We start from the raw sequence: 20,486 nt of genomic DNA, 5'->3' as shown, positions 1-20,486 counted from the left end.
ACCAAGGCCATTTAAATAAAGAGTTGTCTAATAACAATATATAAACGGGCTCTTGTTTTAATATATCATCCGCATGTATTTTCACATGACTGCCATATCATTTTGGGGATCAGACTGCATTGCAGAATTTCCCATCGAATAAAGAAAGTTATGTGATCAGCGTGGTGAAGACATGACTGCTATGATATAACCTCTATGTAAGATCAGTTTCTCTTCCTCTTCCTTTCTGCTGCCTCAGGTTCAAAGTCAAAGTGCCATAAAATCAATCTGTCAGTCAAAGGAGAGCTGCGTCTCTTCCTCCTTCATATTGAGACGGACTCAAGCAGTCGTCGGGGACAAACAGCAGCTCTACAGCAGCCTCAAAGAGTGGGAATTAATGAAGATCAATGATAAAAGGACTGATAGGTAGATCATTTAATTGTTATGTGTTACATTACATGCTTTGTTATTCTGTTACCAGTGGCATAGAGTACAACATGATAAGATTAATCAGATTGTTCTATTTGAACTATTCTGACTGTACTGTTTTAACTGTTTGTTTGTAATATAGGGCGTATTGTATTGTATTCCAAGGTGTCTGCTAATGTGGATCCAGTTGATTTGCAATAAACAATACCCAATGGGTTTTAAAATGGATACCGTTTAACACAAGTTACGTTTTCTATAATGCCGTTGAGCTCTAAGTATAGCTGAACATGTTTTTTTGGAATCACTTTTGCCTTTTCATCGACATTTTTCTAACTCATTATATTGATTCTTTGTGTAGGGAGTAGGAACGCTAAAAATTGGCGATGTTGAGAAAGGTAAGCTGAACAATTTTGTTATGAGTGTGGATTTTATAGATGAGAATACTGCTTACCAGAAAACACTGCCCTGCAGTCAAGGAAATAGTGTAAACTGATAAAGGAAGTCACATCATAAATTCTGTATTCTGAGAGACTTTAAAACACAAGAATGGATTTTTGAACATATTCATTGTTCTCTTTATTTTCAGGGGGAGTGGGTCTGGGTGGACTCTAAAATCGGGATACCCATTGGAGCGAGGGTCAAAGTAACACCGTCTGGTCAACGCTTACTGGTGGACGATGAGGGAAAGGTAACACTCTTTGCTGGCTAGTTAAGAAGCAAAATGTATATGTTGAAGTTTGTTGTTCACATCAAGACTTGTAAAACATTTTCAGCCGGGTTCCACATTTTATTATGCCTCCTCGCCTGTCTGCTTGGATTTGAGGACCAACTAATTAGATTTTTTGTGGTGAAAGGTCAGGGTCACTTTGAACACTCACGGCTCTGACCAGGGTCTGTCAATAAACCGGCCGTGCTCCATAGATTCTCATCAATCGTTAATACTTTTCATTTACAGGCTGGTTTTGTCGAGTTCCAGCTAGTCATGATTAAACATTGTGTAATATTGATTCTTGTTACCGGGAGAGGTTGGAAGGAGATATACGTTTGTTTAAATCATTAACTAGAGTTAGCATGTCTTTACTAAACAAGCTACTGAAGGTAAATCAAATGTATACATATGCTGCTTTTTGCTTTTTAATGATTGTAACAGTGAATAAAAGAGATTTACAACTTTAGTTTCTTTTACACTATGATCTGTAGGCTTTAGCTTTTGTCTTTATCATTTTAACCAGTTTTTGCTGATATATCAGTTTGACATCCTGGAAATATCCTTCAAATTCATATTGTAGTTATTATGTGAGATTTATTCAGTGAGTGCACTTAGTGACAATGTGAGCTCCATACTAACTTTAGCTCTGACAGCTTGAGGAAGTAGCAGCGGGCAGTGGCGCTTAGCAAGCGTCATTTTCACCTAAGTCTAATAGGATAAAATGATAAAGGGATGACATTTTGGACAGACATGTTCGTAATCAGCAACTTGACTGTTTGGCGGACAACCATGGCGGTAATTCAAGTTTCTTACTTTGACCTCCCAGGAGAAGAGTCTTTCCCAGGCGCAGGAATCCTCTCTCAGGATCATGCACCCTACGTCAGTGGAGGGTGTTGATGACATGATCAAACTCGGAGATATGACAGAGGCCGGCCTCCTCAGGAACCTCCTTCTCCGACACAAGCGAGGCATCATCTATGTAAGGCACACATGCCCCATGCAAACTGTAGTATACCTTTGAAAGTGAGCTACCTGCTACTGGGGTGAATGATTTTGACATTTTGCAAGTAAAGTTTCACCCAAAATGTTTCTTGACAATAATCTTGAATCAAGCTTGATCACTGGAAAGTGTAGAAATAAACACTGGATTGAAATATCTACTCTTAATAAGGTGATTTCTTCTACAGAAAACAAGCCAAATTATTTCATGTTATTTGGTACATTATTTTTTTATAGGGCTGGTTCACACAATGAGCTTTTCTTCACATATACCAAACCAAATTTTCCATTTTTCAATGAGCATTTTTTTAAAACAATCCTGATATCCCAGAATCTGTGTAAATCAACTGTCCTATATCCTAAATATCTTACACAATCATTTTTTTTCTGATTGTAGACCTACACAGGCTCTGTGCTGGTGGCAGTGAATCCCTATCAGGATTTCCCTTTATATTCAGGTGAACAGGTGAGGCCTGCAGTATCTACTAGAACTACTTACAGTATAACAGTTTGAGTCTCTTCATCATAGATTACAGTGGTGATTCATGTGTGTATCCTGTTGTCCTTCAGGTGCAGTTGTACCATGGTCGAAAGCTTGGGGAACTCCCTCCGCACATCTTTGCCATCGCTGAATCCTGCTACTGTAGCATGACTCGTCATCTCAGGAACCAGTGCTGCATCATCAGGTCAGAATTAATCACTCTGCTGAAAACTGTTGCTGATAGGCAATCTTGATTAGAGTTAGAGATATGGTGTTTATTGATCACTTTTTTTCCTTTTCTTTCCTCAGTGGTGAATCAGGAGCAGGGAAGACAGAAAGCACTAAGCTGATCCTGCAGTACTTGGCAGCAGTCAGTGGTAAGATCTCTGAGCAGCAGATTGAACAGCAGATCCTGGAGTCTAACCCAATACTAGAAGGTACTACATCAACACAACTGTACTTCAATGATACCGAGACATGCACTTGTACTCAACTGAGAGGCAACAACTGCCTGTTGAGACACACTCATACACAGACTAAGGGAATAAACAATCAATGCTCAAACGTCCCTGTTCTGTCCCATGCAGCGTTTGGAAATGCAAAAACAGTCCGCAACGACAACTCCAGTCGCTTTGGGAAATACTTGGAGATCTTTTTCAATAAGGACGGAGTGATCGAGGGTGCTCGTGTGGAACAGTATCTTCTGGAGAAGTCTCGTGTCTGCCATCAGGTGAGTTAGCTCTGTCCAAAAACCTAGCTCCTCTTATCTGGGAGGATTTATTAAATCTGTTGACAGTTTTGTTGCAATAATAGCACATTTTTGCTCCACAACCTCAGGCCCAGGGGGAGAGAAACTACCACATGTTTTACTGCATGCTGGTAGGTGCCAAGGCAGAGGAGAAGAAAACTTTGAGCCTTGGAGATGCTAAGGAGTACAGATTCCTCTCTAAGGTATTAATATCTACATGCAGCTCATATTGTCACCTAAGCCAAAGCAAACACATCATTGACAGACAGTAAATAATCTAAACCTTTCCTCTCATGTGCTGCAGGGCGGCAGTATCGTGTGTGAAGGCAGGGACGATGCTAAAGACTACCAACGTATTTGTTCCGCGATGAAAATCCTGACCTTCTCAGAGGCTCAGTGTCAGGAAATCTTCAAGCTGCTGGCAGCCATTTTACACCTGGGAAACATCTGCTTCCAGGGTGAGTGTATGCATTTTAGATTATTGTTGTTTTTTATTTTAAAATACTAATTTAAAAAATGATGATAAAATAGAGGGAGCATACGTTCAACATTATAACACAACCCTACTCTAATCCTAACTTAAGCAAATAAACACACTAACAATACCACAATGTAAAAATACTGCACTACAAGTTAAAGTCCTGCAATACAATGAACTTGATGTATCAAAAGTACAAGTACAAGTAATGTGGATAAACAGCCAATGTCCGTGTTATATATGGTCATCTGTGATGCTTGCATGTGTCAACAGCATCTCAATTGCAGCTGGTTGAGGTGAAACTAATTTTAATTTATATTCTGTTGGGTAGATTAACCTTAAGCAATGCATTGTATTTCATAAGATCATCAAAGTTTTGAATATAATAACTTTGCCCGCAAAGTACTAAAGTTGTAGGGGAGTAAAAGGTACAATACTTCCCCCTGTAGCATGTAGCATAAAGTAGCACAATCAGGAAGTACTTAAGTAGAGTACCTCTAAATTGTACTTCATTGGAGCGTCTTGGTAGTCCCTCGACCTCCTGGTTTAGATTCCATATCATACTCTGCTCTCTCTCCCATTTCCAGTCTGCCTCTACACTGTCATCTGTTAAAACCGTTTGGTGTTGTTGTTGTTACATTTGATCTTGTGTTCCCATCAGCAAACACAGAAAATAACTTGGAAACCAGTGACGTCAGCAAGTCAGAACACTTCAGCATCGCAGCGTCATTACTGGAGGTGAGCACTTTCTTTTCAACGCTTTGTAAAAGTTCATTCAAAACGAGATTCTCTTTGTTTTTCACATTGTGTTGCGAAAAGACGATTGAGTGAACATGAACCCGCTGCACAATCTTCATTTTCAGCATTAAATGATAAGGTTCTTGTCTTTTATTTTCAGGTCCACAAGTCCTCCCTGGCGACGAGTTTGACCCATCGTTCCTTTATGACCAACAGAGAGAGGGTGATCAAACCCCTCAGTGCCGAACAGGCTTCCGACTGTAGAGACGCCTTTGTCAAGGTAATGTAGCTGACCCAGTGGCAGTAAATCAGATTGTTGCATACTTCCTTATTGGATCCTGATTCCCGACTCTGGATGAAACGAATGAACATTACCCTCTAAATGTGGGTTAATGCAATTTATAAGTAAGAATGCCAATTCAGCAGACTGAGGTGATTTTAACCTCTGATTGCAGAGAGAATATATGATAAGGACTTTAATAGCAACATTCATACAGTTTAAAAGAGGGGGGTGCAAGCAAGGATTTCAGACAAAGCGATTGTTGGGACAGGGGGCATCCAGGGATTTGAACAGACAACCATCCAGTCTCAAATACATTTTAGTGCTTAATATTCCATGGTTATTTGTGGCTGATCTCTTAGGCAATCTACAATAAGCTGTTCATATGGATCGTTGGGAAAATCAACAGTGTCATCTATAAGAGGTTGACCCACTGCCCAAAATCCTCTTTCCTGTCCATTGGCCTCCTCGATATCTTTGGCTTTGAGAACTTCAACACAAACAGGTCAGGACATTTGTTCACATTCCCTTCAAGCTCAGCGTAGCACAACTCTATAGTTACTTAAAACTTAATGTCATCCTGTCGCTTCACAGCTTTGAGCAGCTGTGCATCAATTTTGCCAATGAAAAGCTGCAGCAGTTCTTCGTGGGCCACATCTTCAAGTTGGAGCAGAAGGAGTACCGGAAAGAGGACATTGTGTGGAACAACATCAAGTTTAGTGACAATCAAAACATCCTGGACGTGCTGGCTGTGAAACCCTGTAACCTGCTGGCTCTTATAGATGAAGAAAGCCAATTTCCAAAGGTGGTGGTGCCATACTTTATTGCTTTTTAGTCGATTCACACACCAAACATTATTCAAGCTTTTACTGTAAAACCTGCTGGTTCAGTTAAATATTTCCACGTTTTTAAATCAAAATATTGTTTGGTGTGTCACAGGGCTCAGACGTCACTATGCTGAACAAGATGAACCAGCAACACAGAGGGAACAAGACCTACATCGCCTCCAAAAGTGAACACGACACAGACTTTGGGATTCGCCACTTTGCAGGCGTGGTTTACTATGACTCCAAAGGTACAAATGCAAAATGGAAAAAAAGTCCAACTAAAGACTGAATGCGAAATCTGAGATGATTAGCAATGTTGTTGTTTTTTTCTGCAAAGGGTTCCTGGAAAAGAACAGAGATGCGGTCAGTTTTGACATAATCAAGATGGTTGAAAAGACCACCAATAAGCTGCTTCATCAGATATTTGAGAGTGAGCTTTCAACCAATGGTGCGAAGATTAGTAAGAACAACAAGGTCATCATGACACCTAAGAGCTCCCTACGGGTATGAAAGTATAACCTCATCAGCATGCCAAATACTTTCATATTGCTACAAATATAATCCACTTGTTTTGATGGACATTTATTTGCTGTGCATAATGAGATGTAGTGGACATGCACTGATAATGACTTTGTGTGACTATTTCCAATTACCACACATTTCCTCATTTTGGTCTCCTCTCTATCATCCGTTCAGGCTCAGACTGAGAACCGTAAACAGGTGGCGACGCTGAGCGGTCAGTTCCGTCAGTCTCTGGACTCCCTCATGAAGGCTCTGTCCGCCTGCCAGCCTTTCTTCATCCGCTGCTTCAAACCCAACAATGAAAAGCAGTCTAAGGTGAATTACACAAGAGCTTTTTCAACATAACCGTATCATTGTGCAATTATGTTTGTTAAAAAAATTAGATGAGGGCTGAGAAAAGTTACAGTATTGTTTGTGCTTTACAAAAATCAAGAAATTTCCCCTAAATCTTGTTGTTTCCTAAAATAATCAACATTTTGCAGTGAGTCCCTGTTTGCCTTTGTTTCTTTTTCCTTTGCCTTAATTGAAGAAGATAAAATGAATTTTCCCACCTGCCATTAAGCCCCGCTACCATCTGTCCTTGCACTGGATAAACAAGAAACTCTTCCTGTTTTGTGCCATAAAGTAATTTACCAAATTTCCTGAAAAATATGAACTGCTAATAAACAGTGTTGGGTTAGTAACTGTGAAGCTTTTAAATTAGTATAATTTATCTTCGTTCCTCAGCCATGTTAGCGGCTTTTGTACAGACATTCATGGTCCTATGAGGATGAATTATCTTCCTACTAAATCCCCTGAGTTTTCTTATAGTGCCATTAGCAAGTCAAAGTTTAAATTCATCATTTGAAATATCTCCACATCTACTTGATGGATTGGAACACATTTTTGAACAGGCATTCATGGCTCCCAGACAATGAATGACAATGAATTTGGTGATCCTCTGACTCTTCCTCTAGCGCCACCCTGTGCTTGACATTGTCGTTTTGATTGAAATGTCACAACTCTTGGATGGATTGCCATGAACTTTGGTACACCTGTTGATGTCCCTCTCAGGTTCAATTGTAATAGATTTGATGTTCCCTTAAATATTGATCTGAATCTGGTCAAATAATCTATTTGTGCATTTGTTTGGTTTATTACCAAATACCTGCAAAACTAGTGACATTTCCAACCACTTTTACTTCAGCGCTAATTACCAAATGTTACCATGCTAACACGCTGAACTTAGATGCTGTACTTGGTAAATACTATAAAACATATATATATATATATATATATATATATATATATATATTCATATACATAATCACTTTAATGTGCTCTCCTCTAGATGTTCGACAGAGAGCTGTGTATGCGTCAGCTGAGATACTCCGGCATGATGGACACCATCCGCATCCGGAAACTGGGATACCCAATCCGCCACACCTTTGTGGATTTCCTGAACCGCTACAGGGTGCTCCTGAAGACCACCGACTGTAACCCCAGAACTGTTAGTCTTGATAATCGTACATGACAGTGATTTCATAAATTCTCTGTGGAATCTAAAATGTTGTTGCTAAATGTCACTCAAGATAATATTGTTCATGCGATTATGATGGCCACATGATGGTTTACTTCTTTGTCGTCTTTCCCCTGGAGGAATTTGGGCTGTCATTAGTGTATCTTCAGCATATTTCTTGTCTCTCCAGGAGGCAGCTCTTGCCTGTTGTGAAGCCATCTGCCAGGCAGTGTTTGAAGGATCGGACGAGTGGAAAATAGGCAGGACCAAGATCTTTCTGAGGGTGAGGAAATGTTATAATTCACAACATGCTTTACCACAGCTTTACTGTTTGGACACAGTAGAACATCACTGCAGATAAACTATAAAAATATTGACTAGTAAAGTAGTATCAGTATTACAGACCAACAGCTATATCGCTGTTGACATTACTTTCTCTTTCTTAAGTCATTACTGTATGCTGCAGTTTACTTGATTTAGTTGCTATATTTTGTACAAGATTTGGCATCTCATTGCAACAATGTTATGGATAAATCAGAAAGTTGAAATATGTATTTCTTTCACTTTATTCCAGGATGCTCATGACACCATCCTGGAGCGACTGAGGGAACAAAAGCTCGAGCGGATAGCTCTGGTGATCCAGAGGGTCATGCTGGGACACAAAGACAGGTGCAGCTTCTAAGAAGAGTAAAAGGGGAAATCACATAGAGATAATGAACTGAATGAGGTCATGGATACATTATCTGTTTATCTCAAAAGGTCTTGGTATTCCTATACTGTAGCTACAGATTGTGTTAATTATTTGATTTACATACTTCTAGATGATATATGGTGTCGCAGAAAAAGACATAAAAAGATGAGTGTGTGACATTGGGGGATGAAGGTTTCTCTTTTTTTTTTAACTTTTGCTTATTTTACAGAAAGTCTTTCCTGAATAAGCGGAGGGCAGCTGTGGTGTTGCAGAGTCACTGGAGAGCTTACAGACAGAGGCAAATAAGAAGAAAGGTCTGATGCTTAATAACCTTTTATAGAACTCAGAGCTTGTAACTGACACCATGCTCTTTCCTTGATGTTTACTATAAGTTATTTCAAGTCCAAGTGAGCTTGTCCTTTGTTTCCACTCTTGCTTCAACCAGCTACGGCACGGCTTTGATCGCTTGGCATCAAAGATCCGCAGTCGGAAGCTGCAGTTACAGTACCAAAGACAGCGAGAAGCAGCACTCACCATACAAAGCCAGGCATGTACTATACATAATGTAGATTATTGTGTCCCAGGTTGAAAGTTAAACTATAATTTTATACAAATATACATATGTTGTTACCATGTTTCAAATTCATTTTTGACTTAATGCAATTCTTTTTGAGAAATGTAAATCAATGTTTTCACTATTTTTGTATGTTAAATGTATTTAGAATTTCACTCTTATTATAATAACTACTTATTGTCAGTCCATTTGTAACACAAACATTTTGTTAGCTTTTGTATTTAATGAGATAATTAATCATTTCTGATAAACTGTAGGTGCGAGGCTACCGTGAGAGGAAGGGCTGGAAGCAGAAGAGAGAGGCCGTCATACTGCTGCAAGCTCACAGAAGAGGACTCCTGGCCAGAAGAGTAGCTCAAAAGATGAGGGATGATGTAAGAGCTGAAAATCTTGAAACTATAGATAACATAATAAATGGTAAGAAATAGGTGTGTTGTATTAAGAAACCTTTTCCCTTCCTGTTTCTGTATATTCTCTCCACTCAACCCCCCTCACAGGCCTCCATTTTGCGCCTGGCGAAGGAGAACCAAGAGAAGATTGCTTTGGAGCTTCAGCAGCGACTGAAAGCTATCGCTCAATCACAACCAGCTGACGAGGAGCCTGAGCCAATCGTTGAAGAGGATTCAGATGACCACTCGTATGATCTCCAGCCCACGCCTCCTGTGGAAGAGGTAGAACAGGAAAAACCACGATCAGATGAATTTGAGGTTAGCCAGTATTTCAGTTGTGTAATCCGGTACTGTGACATACATTTTTATTTATCCTTTTATCAAATATAATGAATTTACTGACTGAATCCTTCAGGTTAATTCTATTATGACTGTTAAGAAGAAGAGGAGCATGCCAGAGCCGGTGGAGGAACTCTCAGTTGTGACATCAGAGCTGGAAATCAACCCTCCAGCCTCAATCTCAACAACCCCTACCCCATCGCTGGAGGAGAACGACGACGAGTTTGACGATGACGACAATGATGAGTTTTCCTTCTTCAAGTTCAGCATCCTTCACTTCCAGAGCAACACCGGCCACACGCACTTAAACCAGAGACTCAGGGAGCCTCTTCTGACCCACGATGATGAGGGCGATGCACTGGTGAGTGGACAGAGAGGAACAAAGAGGCAGCTGTCTTACTGCCAGCTGCGAAAGATTTCCATCTTTTGCCAAAGCTCACTCTCAGTTTCTCCACATCTTTTCCTCATCTTTTCCTCCAGGCATGTCTGACTGTATGGTGGATTATACTGCGTTTCATGGAGGACTTGCCAGAACCAAGATCTGCGGACACAATGTCTCAAGCATCCAGCACCATCTCCCGTGTTCTACCTCATAGGCAAGGCAGGAGGCTGAGCAGCCTGGTGGGACTGGACCAGGTAACATTACAAACAGCTTCTTTTCTGCTGCTGTATAATGTAGAAGATCACCTTGAATGTCAAACAACAGTCAATAGTGTCACCTTTAACTATCATGTCTTTTCTGAATAGAAAATACTGAGGAAGAACAAGAAAAGACTCAGAAAGGCTTCTATGATTCCTGAGGAGGTCAGCACAAATGTTGCTATCACAGTCATCACTCAATAATATTTGCTATTTTGATTAATTATGAGCGTCTTATACTTAGTTGTTCTTTTTTGTTATCTTTACCAGCCTGAGAACATGACGGAGGACGACGATATTTTGATCGGAGAGGGCCCAACACTGGATCGGCCACTTTCATCTTTGGAAAAACTCCACATTATCATCGGATACGCTCTATCAAGACCAGACATAAGGTAGAGATGGGATAATTGTTGACATGATATGGAGAAACAAACAGCATTGTGCAGCCTTATAACATAGGATTTATACTATTCCAATTTGTTTCTTTTTTCCATCAATAACATTTTAACCACCTTCTGAACTCCTGGAGGTTCTCTTGCATCTTGTTGCATTCATTTTTCAGTTCTTCTTATACTCTTATACTGTATTGTTTATCACTGTTTCTTTCATGTTTGTCGGCCTGTGCAGGGATGAGATTTACTGCCAGATCTGTAAGCAGCTGGTGAACAATAGGAACAGGAAGAGCCGAATGCAAGGTTGGCTCCTTCTTTCCATCTGTCTTGGGATCTTCCCCCCAACAGACCTCTTCGTCAAGGTCAGTCTATAGCAAGCATTCAGCAAAGCAGCTGCTTGAAAATCCAAATACTTTTTTCCCTGTGTAGTGTAACTTCACCTTGTAGTTCAGGCCCACCTGCTGTGTTGATATGAACTAAGAAGTACAATTAGATAAGATCCAAAACACTGGATAAACATTGTAAAATGTGGATAAAGAGTCCAAATACTAAAAAGCTCAGATTGCAGAATCGAAACTGAAGTTGAATATGGAAATAATGGAAACCTTTACTAATCCTAATCGTCTTCCGCAACGTGAACATTTTGTGTGTTTAATGCAAAAGTCAAATATTCTGGGTCTGCTCAAATAGTTTAGGTATCTTACATCTCCTTGGTTACAATTGTTCTTCTTTATATGGTGGTGTATTTGATTGACCCTGTTCTATTCTTCTCTGTTCCCAAGTATTTGGAGAATTTTGTCCGCAGAGGTCCAAATGGTTACGGAGAATACTGTGCTGAGCGCCTGCGTCGTATAATCGCCAACGGAGGAAGAAAAGAGTTGCCCTGTTGGATAGAGGAACAGGTAGAAACACTCAATCACTTTTTTTTGTCTTCATTGTCATTATTTATTATCATTATTTTCTTGGCCAGGTTTTACTATTGAGGAAAAATATTTTTCTTGAGCAGCACACCTCGCATCAATTACCTATGAAACTCCAAAGTATTGAATTTCTATAAGCATTTGGCAGTATCTATTTTTCACACTTTCCTGTAATTTCCCAGTGGTATACTATATATGACGGTATGAGGGGGGGTGTTACATTCAGTAACGTTACCTATACAGCGGGTACCGACACATCAGTGGACAGAGATGATTTGCAGGTGGCGGTGGTAGACTAGCAGTTGAATAAAATCATGTGGCTATAAACTGCTTCTATAGTTGGAAGAAGAAAAATACATAATACTGCCAAAACAGGGCAGAGGCATTTTTCCTTTATGACTAGTCATTTTTTTCAGCTCAGCTGCCTGTTCCACCAGTACAGACTAACCTCTGGTGGCATGTGCTGTGCACTACAATTAATCGCATCAATACAGCATTATATAAAGTCAGCTTCTATATTTCTATACCGCCTCGATTTCTAAATAGCCTGGTATACCATAATACCACATAGGCCATATTTCAATACAGTCTTATCTTTCTTCTCCCTACTGACAGGCTGCCAAGTCCAAGGAGCCCATAGATGTGTCTGTGACTCTACCGGACAACCGCACTATCAGTCTACAAGTGGACTCGGCCTCCACCTCTGCTGAAGTCTGTAAAGCTGTGGCTGACATTGTTGATCTGCAAGACACATATGGATTCTCCCTGTATATCAGTCTCTATGAAAAGGTGGGCTTTACTTTTCTCATCTCTTGTCTTGTCTTATCCATTCGGACCTTCCCCTCCTCTATCAGGCCTAAATTCTTGTTCAAAGGATTGTAGAGAACCACACTTACTAAAACCGTCTTTCGTCTCCAGATGTGGTCTCTAGGCAGCTGTGAGAAGCATGTATTTGATGCAGTGTCTCAGTGCGAGGAGGAGATGAGGAGGCAGGGCAAGAAGGAGAAGGACGCCCCCTGGGCACTTTCCATCCGCAAGGAACTGTTCACACCCTGGCATGACTGCTCAGTAGACCCGATCAGCACAGATCTAATCTACAAACAGGTTATCAAAGGAATCAAGATTGGAGACTACACCAGTGAGAAGGTGAGCTTCAGGAATGAGAGGACTTTTACATTCTTGTTATAACTTAATATCTGACGTGAAGCTAAACGACAGAATCCAACATTTGTATGGTCACAGGATGGATTTTGTCTGTGAAAGATTTTAATTTAATATTGAAAAAGCACACAATTGGTACCCCTAAGTCCTTCTCTCTCCAACTTCTATATGTTGAAGTAGCCGTGCTTTAATAGGCTAATTATATAAGCTCTTTGGTGTGATGTCACACTAGTAACAAATAAGAATATTGAGGTTAGCATCATAATGTTGCTCCCTATCAGCTAGATACGTGATGTAAATGACCAATCCAAAATGAGCAACAATTTGTTCAGATTTGTGGAAACTATAGCCAATAAAAGTATATTGCATCTCTCAGGAGGATGAATACATCCAGCTGGCAGCACAGCACTATTACATCCAGTTTGGGTCTGCATACAACAAAGACAACGTCAAAAAGGTGGTGGAGGAGTGCATCACCACAACACTTATTGAACACAATTCTATGACGAAGTGGATCCAACTCATCAGCGCAGAACTCCTAAAGGTATAGTGTATGCAATGAAACAACAGCCCAAAATGAGATACTGTATGCGTTTAATAAACATGACTGGAGCCTAAAACAAATATGTGTGTGCCATGTGTGGTGTTTTTTTTTCCAGTTTTATTTCTTTATCACATGGGTAGAATAAAGCTGAGTCACCTCGGGATAATTCTTTCTTCCTGATCCTACAGGGTCCCTATGCCAACGGGAACAAGAAAACAGACGGCGTTAAAGGAGAACTGGTCAACAACGCCCAACATGCATGGCCCCTGCACTTCTCCAAATTTTATGAAGCTACATTGATATCAGGTAAGTCATCATACAGCTTATATTACCAGCAGTATTTAACATGCAATACACATTTTCCTCAACACCCAGAGAGGTCTTGATGTAATTCCATATGTCTATGTACCTGTATGACCTAAAATGATTTGTATTTCTTGTGTATTCAAAAAACAAAAAACGTTTAAAAGGATAAAAAACATATTTCTACTGCAGCTGTGTTTCCTGCAGATGAATGTCCCCATTTAATGATATTAATATGTGTGTGTACCCCCACTGAAATCAGATTACCAGTTGCAATTTAAGAAAAGGCTGACCACTTACAGCCGTGCTTCTGAAACATTGCATTCCCATATCTGTCCACAGGACCTCCTTTGCCCACAAGCAGATTTGTCGTGGCCCTAAACTGGAATGGCATCTGCTTCATGGATGGAGAGAAGAGACTCCTTGAGATTCCTTACCTAGCAGTAAAGGAAGTACGCATGATGAGGTATGGACAATTTATGTTGTTCTGCTGATATAATCATTTTTTGTGTTTAATGTACTCCCTTGCAAAACATTCTAAATGAGTTCTGAAAAGTATCAAACAATAATAATTTGGTGTATATAAACTTTCTAGTGACAACCATTTCAGTGACAATGCGTCACTGAGTTTGGCCACAGTCAAAGGAGAGTATGTCCTGAAATCTGCGGAAGCTGCAGACATGGCCGCACTTATTGAGGAAAACCTGGTCGGACTGAGACAACGTTCAATATATGCACTGGCTCAACAGGATGTCAGTAGACCAGGTAAGAGTCCACATCATGTACAGTATTACAGTAGGCTCATAAACACTTGCACATATGAAGACTATTTCATCCCATACATGCACAAAAAACAAATGTGCCTCTCTTTCTCTTTCCTTCTACAGACAACCCCTTGTTTATGGTTTGTAAACGAGGCGACCTTCTGCTCGTAGAGAAAGATGAAAAAAGTGATAAGAACTGGATGAGAGCTACCAACCAGCGGACCAGTGACAGCGGTGCGGTCTATAAGGCTTCAGTGCAGTTTCTGCCGACTCTCGAGAAGCCCACTGACGCTATGCTGGTAGAGTTACCAATCTTTTATTGTAAAATGAATATATTTCAGCATTTAACTTAGCTTTATAAAAAAAAAAAAGGTCATTAGAAGAGAGTGAATATAAAGAATTTTAAATCAATATATAGAAATAGCCTATAAATGAAATTGTTTGTTAGTATTTACATAATGTAACAATGTATCAAAAACTAAAGGCAAATTTAAAACAACATTAATTTAATTTATTCAATTCTACATTCACTTGCAAATATTACATAGTGAGCTTTCAGGTCTATGGATGCAGCAGTGGATCGATGAGTATGATGGTTCAGATAAGCTCTCCTTGTGGTGTAACTAATGAACTGCCTCTGACCCTCAGGAGCTGCTCAGTCCGGGCCAGAAGAAACCTTCAACAACACAAAACACCACACAGAGAAACGAAACAGTGGCTCCTACCTCTTTAAAAGAGTTTGCATTCGATAACTTCAGGTATTGATAGCGTATGAGTCAGTTTTACTCTATATGAATGCCAGGTTGTTTAAAGTGTTGCAAAGAGCAATAAGTCTCAAGAAGCAAGCAGGACTGATGTGCTCACACAGTTTGCTCCATGTCGCAGGCCCACAAGTAAAGATTCCGGTCGTCAGGGTGCATCCAAAGGGGTCATCAGGGAGAGGCTGTGGGCTTGCTCCAGAGAACCTCTCAAACAGCCGCTCATGAGGCTACTGGTCCACAACTCTGATCTCAGCAACATGGCCTGTAACACCTTCACTGATATCCTTGAAACTAATGCTTTCCTGTTGCAAGTTTGGACAGCTTTCCACTCATATCCCTGTTTTTTTATCTTGTTAAAACCCCAAATTCTCAACATGGTTCAGGGGGTTTTCCAAACCGTATTCTTCTGCAGGGAGTTTCTCCCAGTTTCACTAATGATGAGAAACGGCCTTAAATGATAACGTCAGATAATAGTGTTGTTTTTACTCACAATATGGTTGATTCCACACAATTAACTGCCTGTAATCTTGACCTTCTTTTTCACCCTTACTCTTAGTCACTCTAACAGGGTTGTCAAACTCATTCTAGCCACTCATGGGCCATACAGCCAAATTTGATCTCAAGTGGGCTGGATCAGTAAAACCATTGCATAATAATCTATTAATAGCAACACCTCCCATTGTGTCCCTTTCTTTTAGTGTAAAGAGGTACAAGTATATTCTGAAAACACTTCCAATTAATGAACTGTGTACAAAACAGATGATGAACAGCCTGAGATGTCTCGCTGATCACTCGGCTAGAACTAAAATCTGTTTCCTCAAACGATTCATTTAATATTTCTGCTCTCGGTTGTCCTTGCTGTTTTTTGTATTTTTGCCATGAAGAGTCTAATCGCCAAATATTATATTCAAGGAACTAAAAGTTTCTTTGGTGGGCTGTTCTGGACCTCTGGCCATATATTTGACACCTCTGGTCTAGAACACATAAAGGACTATTTGATACAGACCTTAGTCTAGTCTCGGACTCTCTGTGTGAATCCTTAACCATTGCTGCTACCTATCCTGAAGTACATGGGCGACTACCCCATCAAACATGCTCGCAGTCCTTTAGAGCTGACTGACCAGATCTTTGGTCCTCCCACCAAGCATGAAGCTCTGCAGGATGAGATCTACTGCCAGATTATGAGACAGATGACCAGCAACGGCAGCAGGTGCTCCCTCCGTGTGCTTCTTTATGTAAAAATATTCACACATAACCAAGAGCCACATATATAAAATCCTCTATGATTCCCCCCCCCCTTGCTTTTCTCGCTCTCCCTCCCTCTCAGGTTGAGTATGGAGCGTGGGTGGCAGCTCATGTGGCTGTGTTTGGGCTTGTTTCCGCCCAGTCAGAATTTGATGAGACACACTCAGCGCTTCCTGGAGTCACGGCCCAGAGACCAGCTGGCTCCTGGCTGCCTGCAGAGGCTGCAAGGGATGCACAGGTCAGGCTGGAGATAGATACGGAAATAAGAAATAATAGATGTAGAATGTAATGTGACCACAGCAACATCCTGTACAAAGGGTTTGTTACTGGTAGTTAGGTCAAGAATGCATAACTCATGACTATTTGAAACTTAACTTAAGGAAATAATGATGCTTCTGAACTGACAGTAAGTTGTAATAAACTGTTTATTTTTTTATATTATTTTTAAGGGGTACACCGACAGTTAAGTTTTGGATTCACAAATGATGGGTTAAAAAAGAGTGGTTGATATTGATAGAATAGATATCGAGATATACTTACTTTGAGTCCGTAGTATCCATCAAGCTGCAAACATGCTGTATCCTACAACTACCATAATGCAACTTGGCATGGTCTCCAACAGTTGTCTTTCAAAACAATTTATGTGTCCCTTTAGTTTGAAATATTTTTTCAAAGCACAGTGATCAAAGCTATTTCCAGTCTACTACTGCTAAGATACAAATCATTGTGGTAATAATTTTATTACATAGAAATAAAAGAAGAGAAGGTGGATAATTCAAGGTTAAAGATTGTTACTTTAAAGGGAGTGGGACAATGGAAGTTTGTTAAAAGAAATTTGTTGTCTTCCTCATTTATTCATTCCTGTCAGTTCAATACTGTGTTATTCGTAATAAGTAATAGGAATCATTAGCACATGTAAGTATATCACATAAGTGTGTACAATATATGTATTGGAGTGCTTTGTACCCTCAGTAAGGATCCCAGGAAGCTTCCTCCCCATCCGGTGGAAGTGGACGCCATCCAACAGAACAGCACCCAGATCTTCCATAAAGTCCACTTCCCAAATGACACAAGTGATGTAAGAGCCAATACTCGCCTCGAAACACAAAGATGAGATGTCCATTAGTGTGCACTTGATGATGATATTGATATTAACTGGCATTATTTTTTTCTGTTTACTAATGGAGGTTAGTTGGAGCTAAGCTTTATTTCTGTCAGTTTTTGGTTATTCTATTATTATATTCATCCATGAACAACTTTTCCCCCACATTTAATTTTTTAATAATGGGAAAGATTCTATTCTTACTGCTCTTCCTGTTTTTCAGATATTTGAGGTGAAATCGACAACCACAATCAAAGACCTGTGCTACAGTATCGCCTTTCAGCTCAAACTGAGCTCCCCTGAAGGATACGGCCTGTACCTGAAAACGGCAAGCAAGGTGAGGTTGGGTAATATCCCTGCAGGAGTTTGTTTGTTTGTTTGATTGATTCTTTTATTTTTTCTAGCCATTCATTACATTTAAGTTCAACAAAAAAGATGTAATTAGATATATTGATTTCTATATAGCTTAAGGGAACATATTGTGCTTTGGTTTGCATTGACGATATGACTCACTTTGATTTAAAGACAATGAGGTCATGAATTTCAATCTTATCTACACTTGTGAGCTAAAGAGCTTCTCCACAATTAGTGACTGGAATAACCAATGCTCTGCTTCTAACCTGTTTAACATACTCATATTATTCTGTTTTTAATTCTTAGGTCATAAGCTTGGAGGAGGAGAAATATTTTTTTGACAGTTTGAGGCAGACATCAGAGCCTCCTAAGAAAGGAAAAAAAGTGAAAGAAGGTAATGCTTCATATTGACACCTTCGGGTTTTTAAAGTCAGTGGTTTTCCATATTTATAATTGAGGTTTTGTGTCCTAGGCAACCAGGCCAATCTGGCCTACCGGGTGATCTTCAAGAGGAAGCTCTGGTTCAATGTGAGCCCTGGGAAAGACTTGGCTGCAGACCTCGTTTTCCATTTCCCACAGGTATACTCTTCATTCTGCTGGCTTGTACTCTTTTTCAACACGCAGAATTGTCTTGACTTATAACCTCTTTTTTTTGCCGCTACATAGGAGCTGCCTAGGTACCTGCGTGGATACCACAGTTGCAGCAAAGAGGACATGGCTAACCTGGGTGGGCTGCTCTTCAGAGTCGAAGTAGATTCAGACAGGTCGCAGTTTGTCATGATCCCCAGAATGCTGAGCGACCTTGTTCCTGCTGACCAGTTAAAAAGCATGTCCTCTGACGAATGGAAGAAGGTAAAGAAAGGAATGTACAGAGGCAGGGCAGAAAATTATGACAATTCCTTTTTTTTTTTTTTTTTTTTAAGATCTCTTTTGGAGAGTTACCAGGAGAAAACTGGCTTTTACATAAATGTGTCCAAGTTAAGGGTAGTACACTGAGTATTTCCCTTTTTGTTCTACTTGCAGCACATCATCTCTGCCTACAACAAGCAGAGCGGCATCACGGTGCAGGAGGCCAAAATCGCCTTCCTGAAAGCCATTTCGGGTTGGCCAACCTTCGGCTGTAGCTTCTTTGAAGTTAAAGTGAGTCATCGGGATGAAATGACATCAAAGTTGGCAGACAACCATTTGAGGAAAATGTTTTGCCTCATTATGACTTAATTTGCATTTGACTTTGCAGCAAACGTGTGACCCAACCTACTCAAATACAGTTTTGATCATCATCAGCAAGCAAGGGCTTAGCATAGTCGACCCAAATACAAAGGTACGTTTTAAATGATGTATACTTACATGGATCCTCTTCCTTGTTGGTAATAATCTTTGTACATTCTTGTCATGTTTGTCGCATTTAATCTCTGTATATTATATTTTTATACTAACCGATTGGGGGGAGGATTACATCTTAATGTATCTAAATCATTCTGTAAACATTTTAGGAGCAGCTGGTCATGCATCCGTTCAGCCGCATCACAGAGTACCAAAGCGAAGGCAGTTACTTCGAGATGACCACCGGCACTCTGGACAACATCTTTATCTGTGAAACCGAAAAGGTAAGTGACTGTCTTTTCAATTTAATTTCATAATGTCCAAATACACAATACATAAGCCAAAACACACAATATTCTATAAATCATTCTGTTCTTGAGTGGTTATTTTGAAATTAAAACATTTTCTGAGAAATACTTCTATTTCCTCCTTTATCAGGCCAGCACAATCGAGGACCTTCTTCGATCGTACATCACCATGTACGAGAGGCAGAGGCAGTACTTTCGACCAAGGAACCACATATTTTCCTGAGGCTTCAAGGGCAAAAGCATAGACTGAGATGCTGTGATGGTTTTGCATAATTGATGAATATCTTCGAAATAGTATATTAGCATTTTTCAATGATGTCAAATGACAGTGACAAAATCCGCCCCAATACAGATTGCTTCTAAAAAACAAAAAAGTGATATTCAAATTTGTCATGTTATTTTGTCTTGACTGCAATTACTAGCTTGCCATTGTGATAACTGTTGAGAGTCTAGAACATGAATTAAGATTCATGTAAAATTGGTGATATCAACCTTTAACATGTCCAACATTGAATCATTTAGTTTAAAATGATGGATTGTTTTGTGATTTTTTTAATATCTATTGCAGTCACAGAGGAGTTAATACATAAACCTGCTCCATCATTGAACTACAGTAGATTAATTAGTTTATACTTAAGTATACTTTAGTATACTGAATTACATTTCATTTTACCAATGTGGTTTGGATTAAAAGTTCAAAGTTACACACTGAATGATGATAATGACCAATTTGAATTGTTTTCAAGAAATAAATGCACAAGGTGGTAGTGAGGTTTCCTTTTCACCATTAGTCCCATAGTGCCCTTTACACTGGAATATTTTCCATATTTTTTCTTCTTGCACACAATGAGACCCCCATTTATGATGTTGTTTAGAGACATACAAGGCATGTTGACAAACCATTATACTTAACATACTTTCTTGTTTAAACGACTTACAGTTTTCTGCACACTATACACATGCAGCCTAAAATATGCCAAATACAG

The 20,486-nt window shown here is 39.8% G+C and overlaps 1 protein-coding gene across 1 annotated transcript; it reads left to right on the top strand.

The window, feature by feature from the left end:
* The first annotated feature begins 763 nt into the window (after window positions 1-763).
* Window positions 764-20,252, top strand: LOC129089327 (unconventional myosin-VIIa-like). Its single transcript, XM_054596737.1, has 49 exons — window positions 764-803; window positions 995-1,096; window positions 1,944-2,096; window positions 2,514-2,582; window positions 2,687-2,802; window positions 2,907-3,034; window positions 3,185-3,327; window positions 3,435-3,548; window positions 3,650-3,803; window positions 4,485-4,561; window positions 4,722-4,841; window positions 5,204-5,346; window positions 5,436-5,646; window positions 5,781-5,916; window positions 6,006-6,172; window positions 6,365-6,505; window positions 7,521-7,679; window positions 7,879-7,971; window positions 8,263-8,357; window positions 8,609-8,693; window positions 8,825-8,926; window positions 9,211-9,327; window positions 9,451-9,660; window positions 9,758-10,042; window positions 10,162-10,317; window positions 10,429-10,485; window positions 10,591-10,715; window positions 10,951-11,077; window positions 11,498-11,617; window positions 12,251-12,424; window positions 12,554-12,781; window positions 13,173-13,340; window positions 13,529-13,646; window positions 13,986-14,109; window positions 14,239-14,408; window positions 14,531-14,706; window positions 15,056-15,165; window positions 15,293-15,447; window positions 16,225-16,378; window positions 16,496-16,651; window positions 17,386-17,491; window positions 17,739-17,852; window positions 18,176-18,263; window positions 18,342-18,448; window positions 18,536-18,721; window positions 18,893-19,009; window positions 19,107-19,190; window positions 19,363-19,476; window positions 19,631-20,252. The coding sequence occupies exons 1-49, from the start codon at window positions 792-794 to the stop codon at window positions 19,721-19,723; spliced, it is 6,459 nt and encodes a 2,152-aa protein (XP_054452712.1). The 5' UTR covers window positions 764-791; the 3' UTR covers window positions 19,724-20,252.
* The last annotated feature ends 234 nt before the right edge of the window (window positions 20,253-20,486 follow it).

Source organism: Anoplopoma fimbria, chromosome 3 (assembly GCF_027596085.1).
Source record: "Anoplopoma fimbria isolate UVic2021 breed Golden Eagle Sablefish chromosome 3, Afim_UVic_2022, whole genome shotgun sequence".
Classification (NCBI taxonomy): Eukaryota; Metazoa; Chordata; class Actinopteri; order Perciformes; family Anoplopomatidae; genus Anoplopoma; species Anoplopoma fimbria.
The sequence above is the reverse complement of the archived record's forward strand: the minus strand, read 5'-3'. Positions and strand labels throughout refer to the sequence as shown.

What these genes read in the sequence shown, in the direction of transcription:
- LOC129089327 (XM_054596737.1), top strand. An exon ending in AACCAGTGCTGCATCATCAG is followed by an intron (nt 2,803 to 2,906) that starts GTCAGAATTAAT and finishes TTCTTTCCTCAG; the next exon opens with TGGTGAATCAGGAGCAGGGA. An exon ending in TCCCAAATGACACAAGTGAT is followed by an intron (nt 17,492 to 17,738) that starts GTAAGAGCCAAT and finishes CCTGTTTTTCAG; the next exon opens with ATATTTGAGGTGAAATCGAC.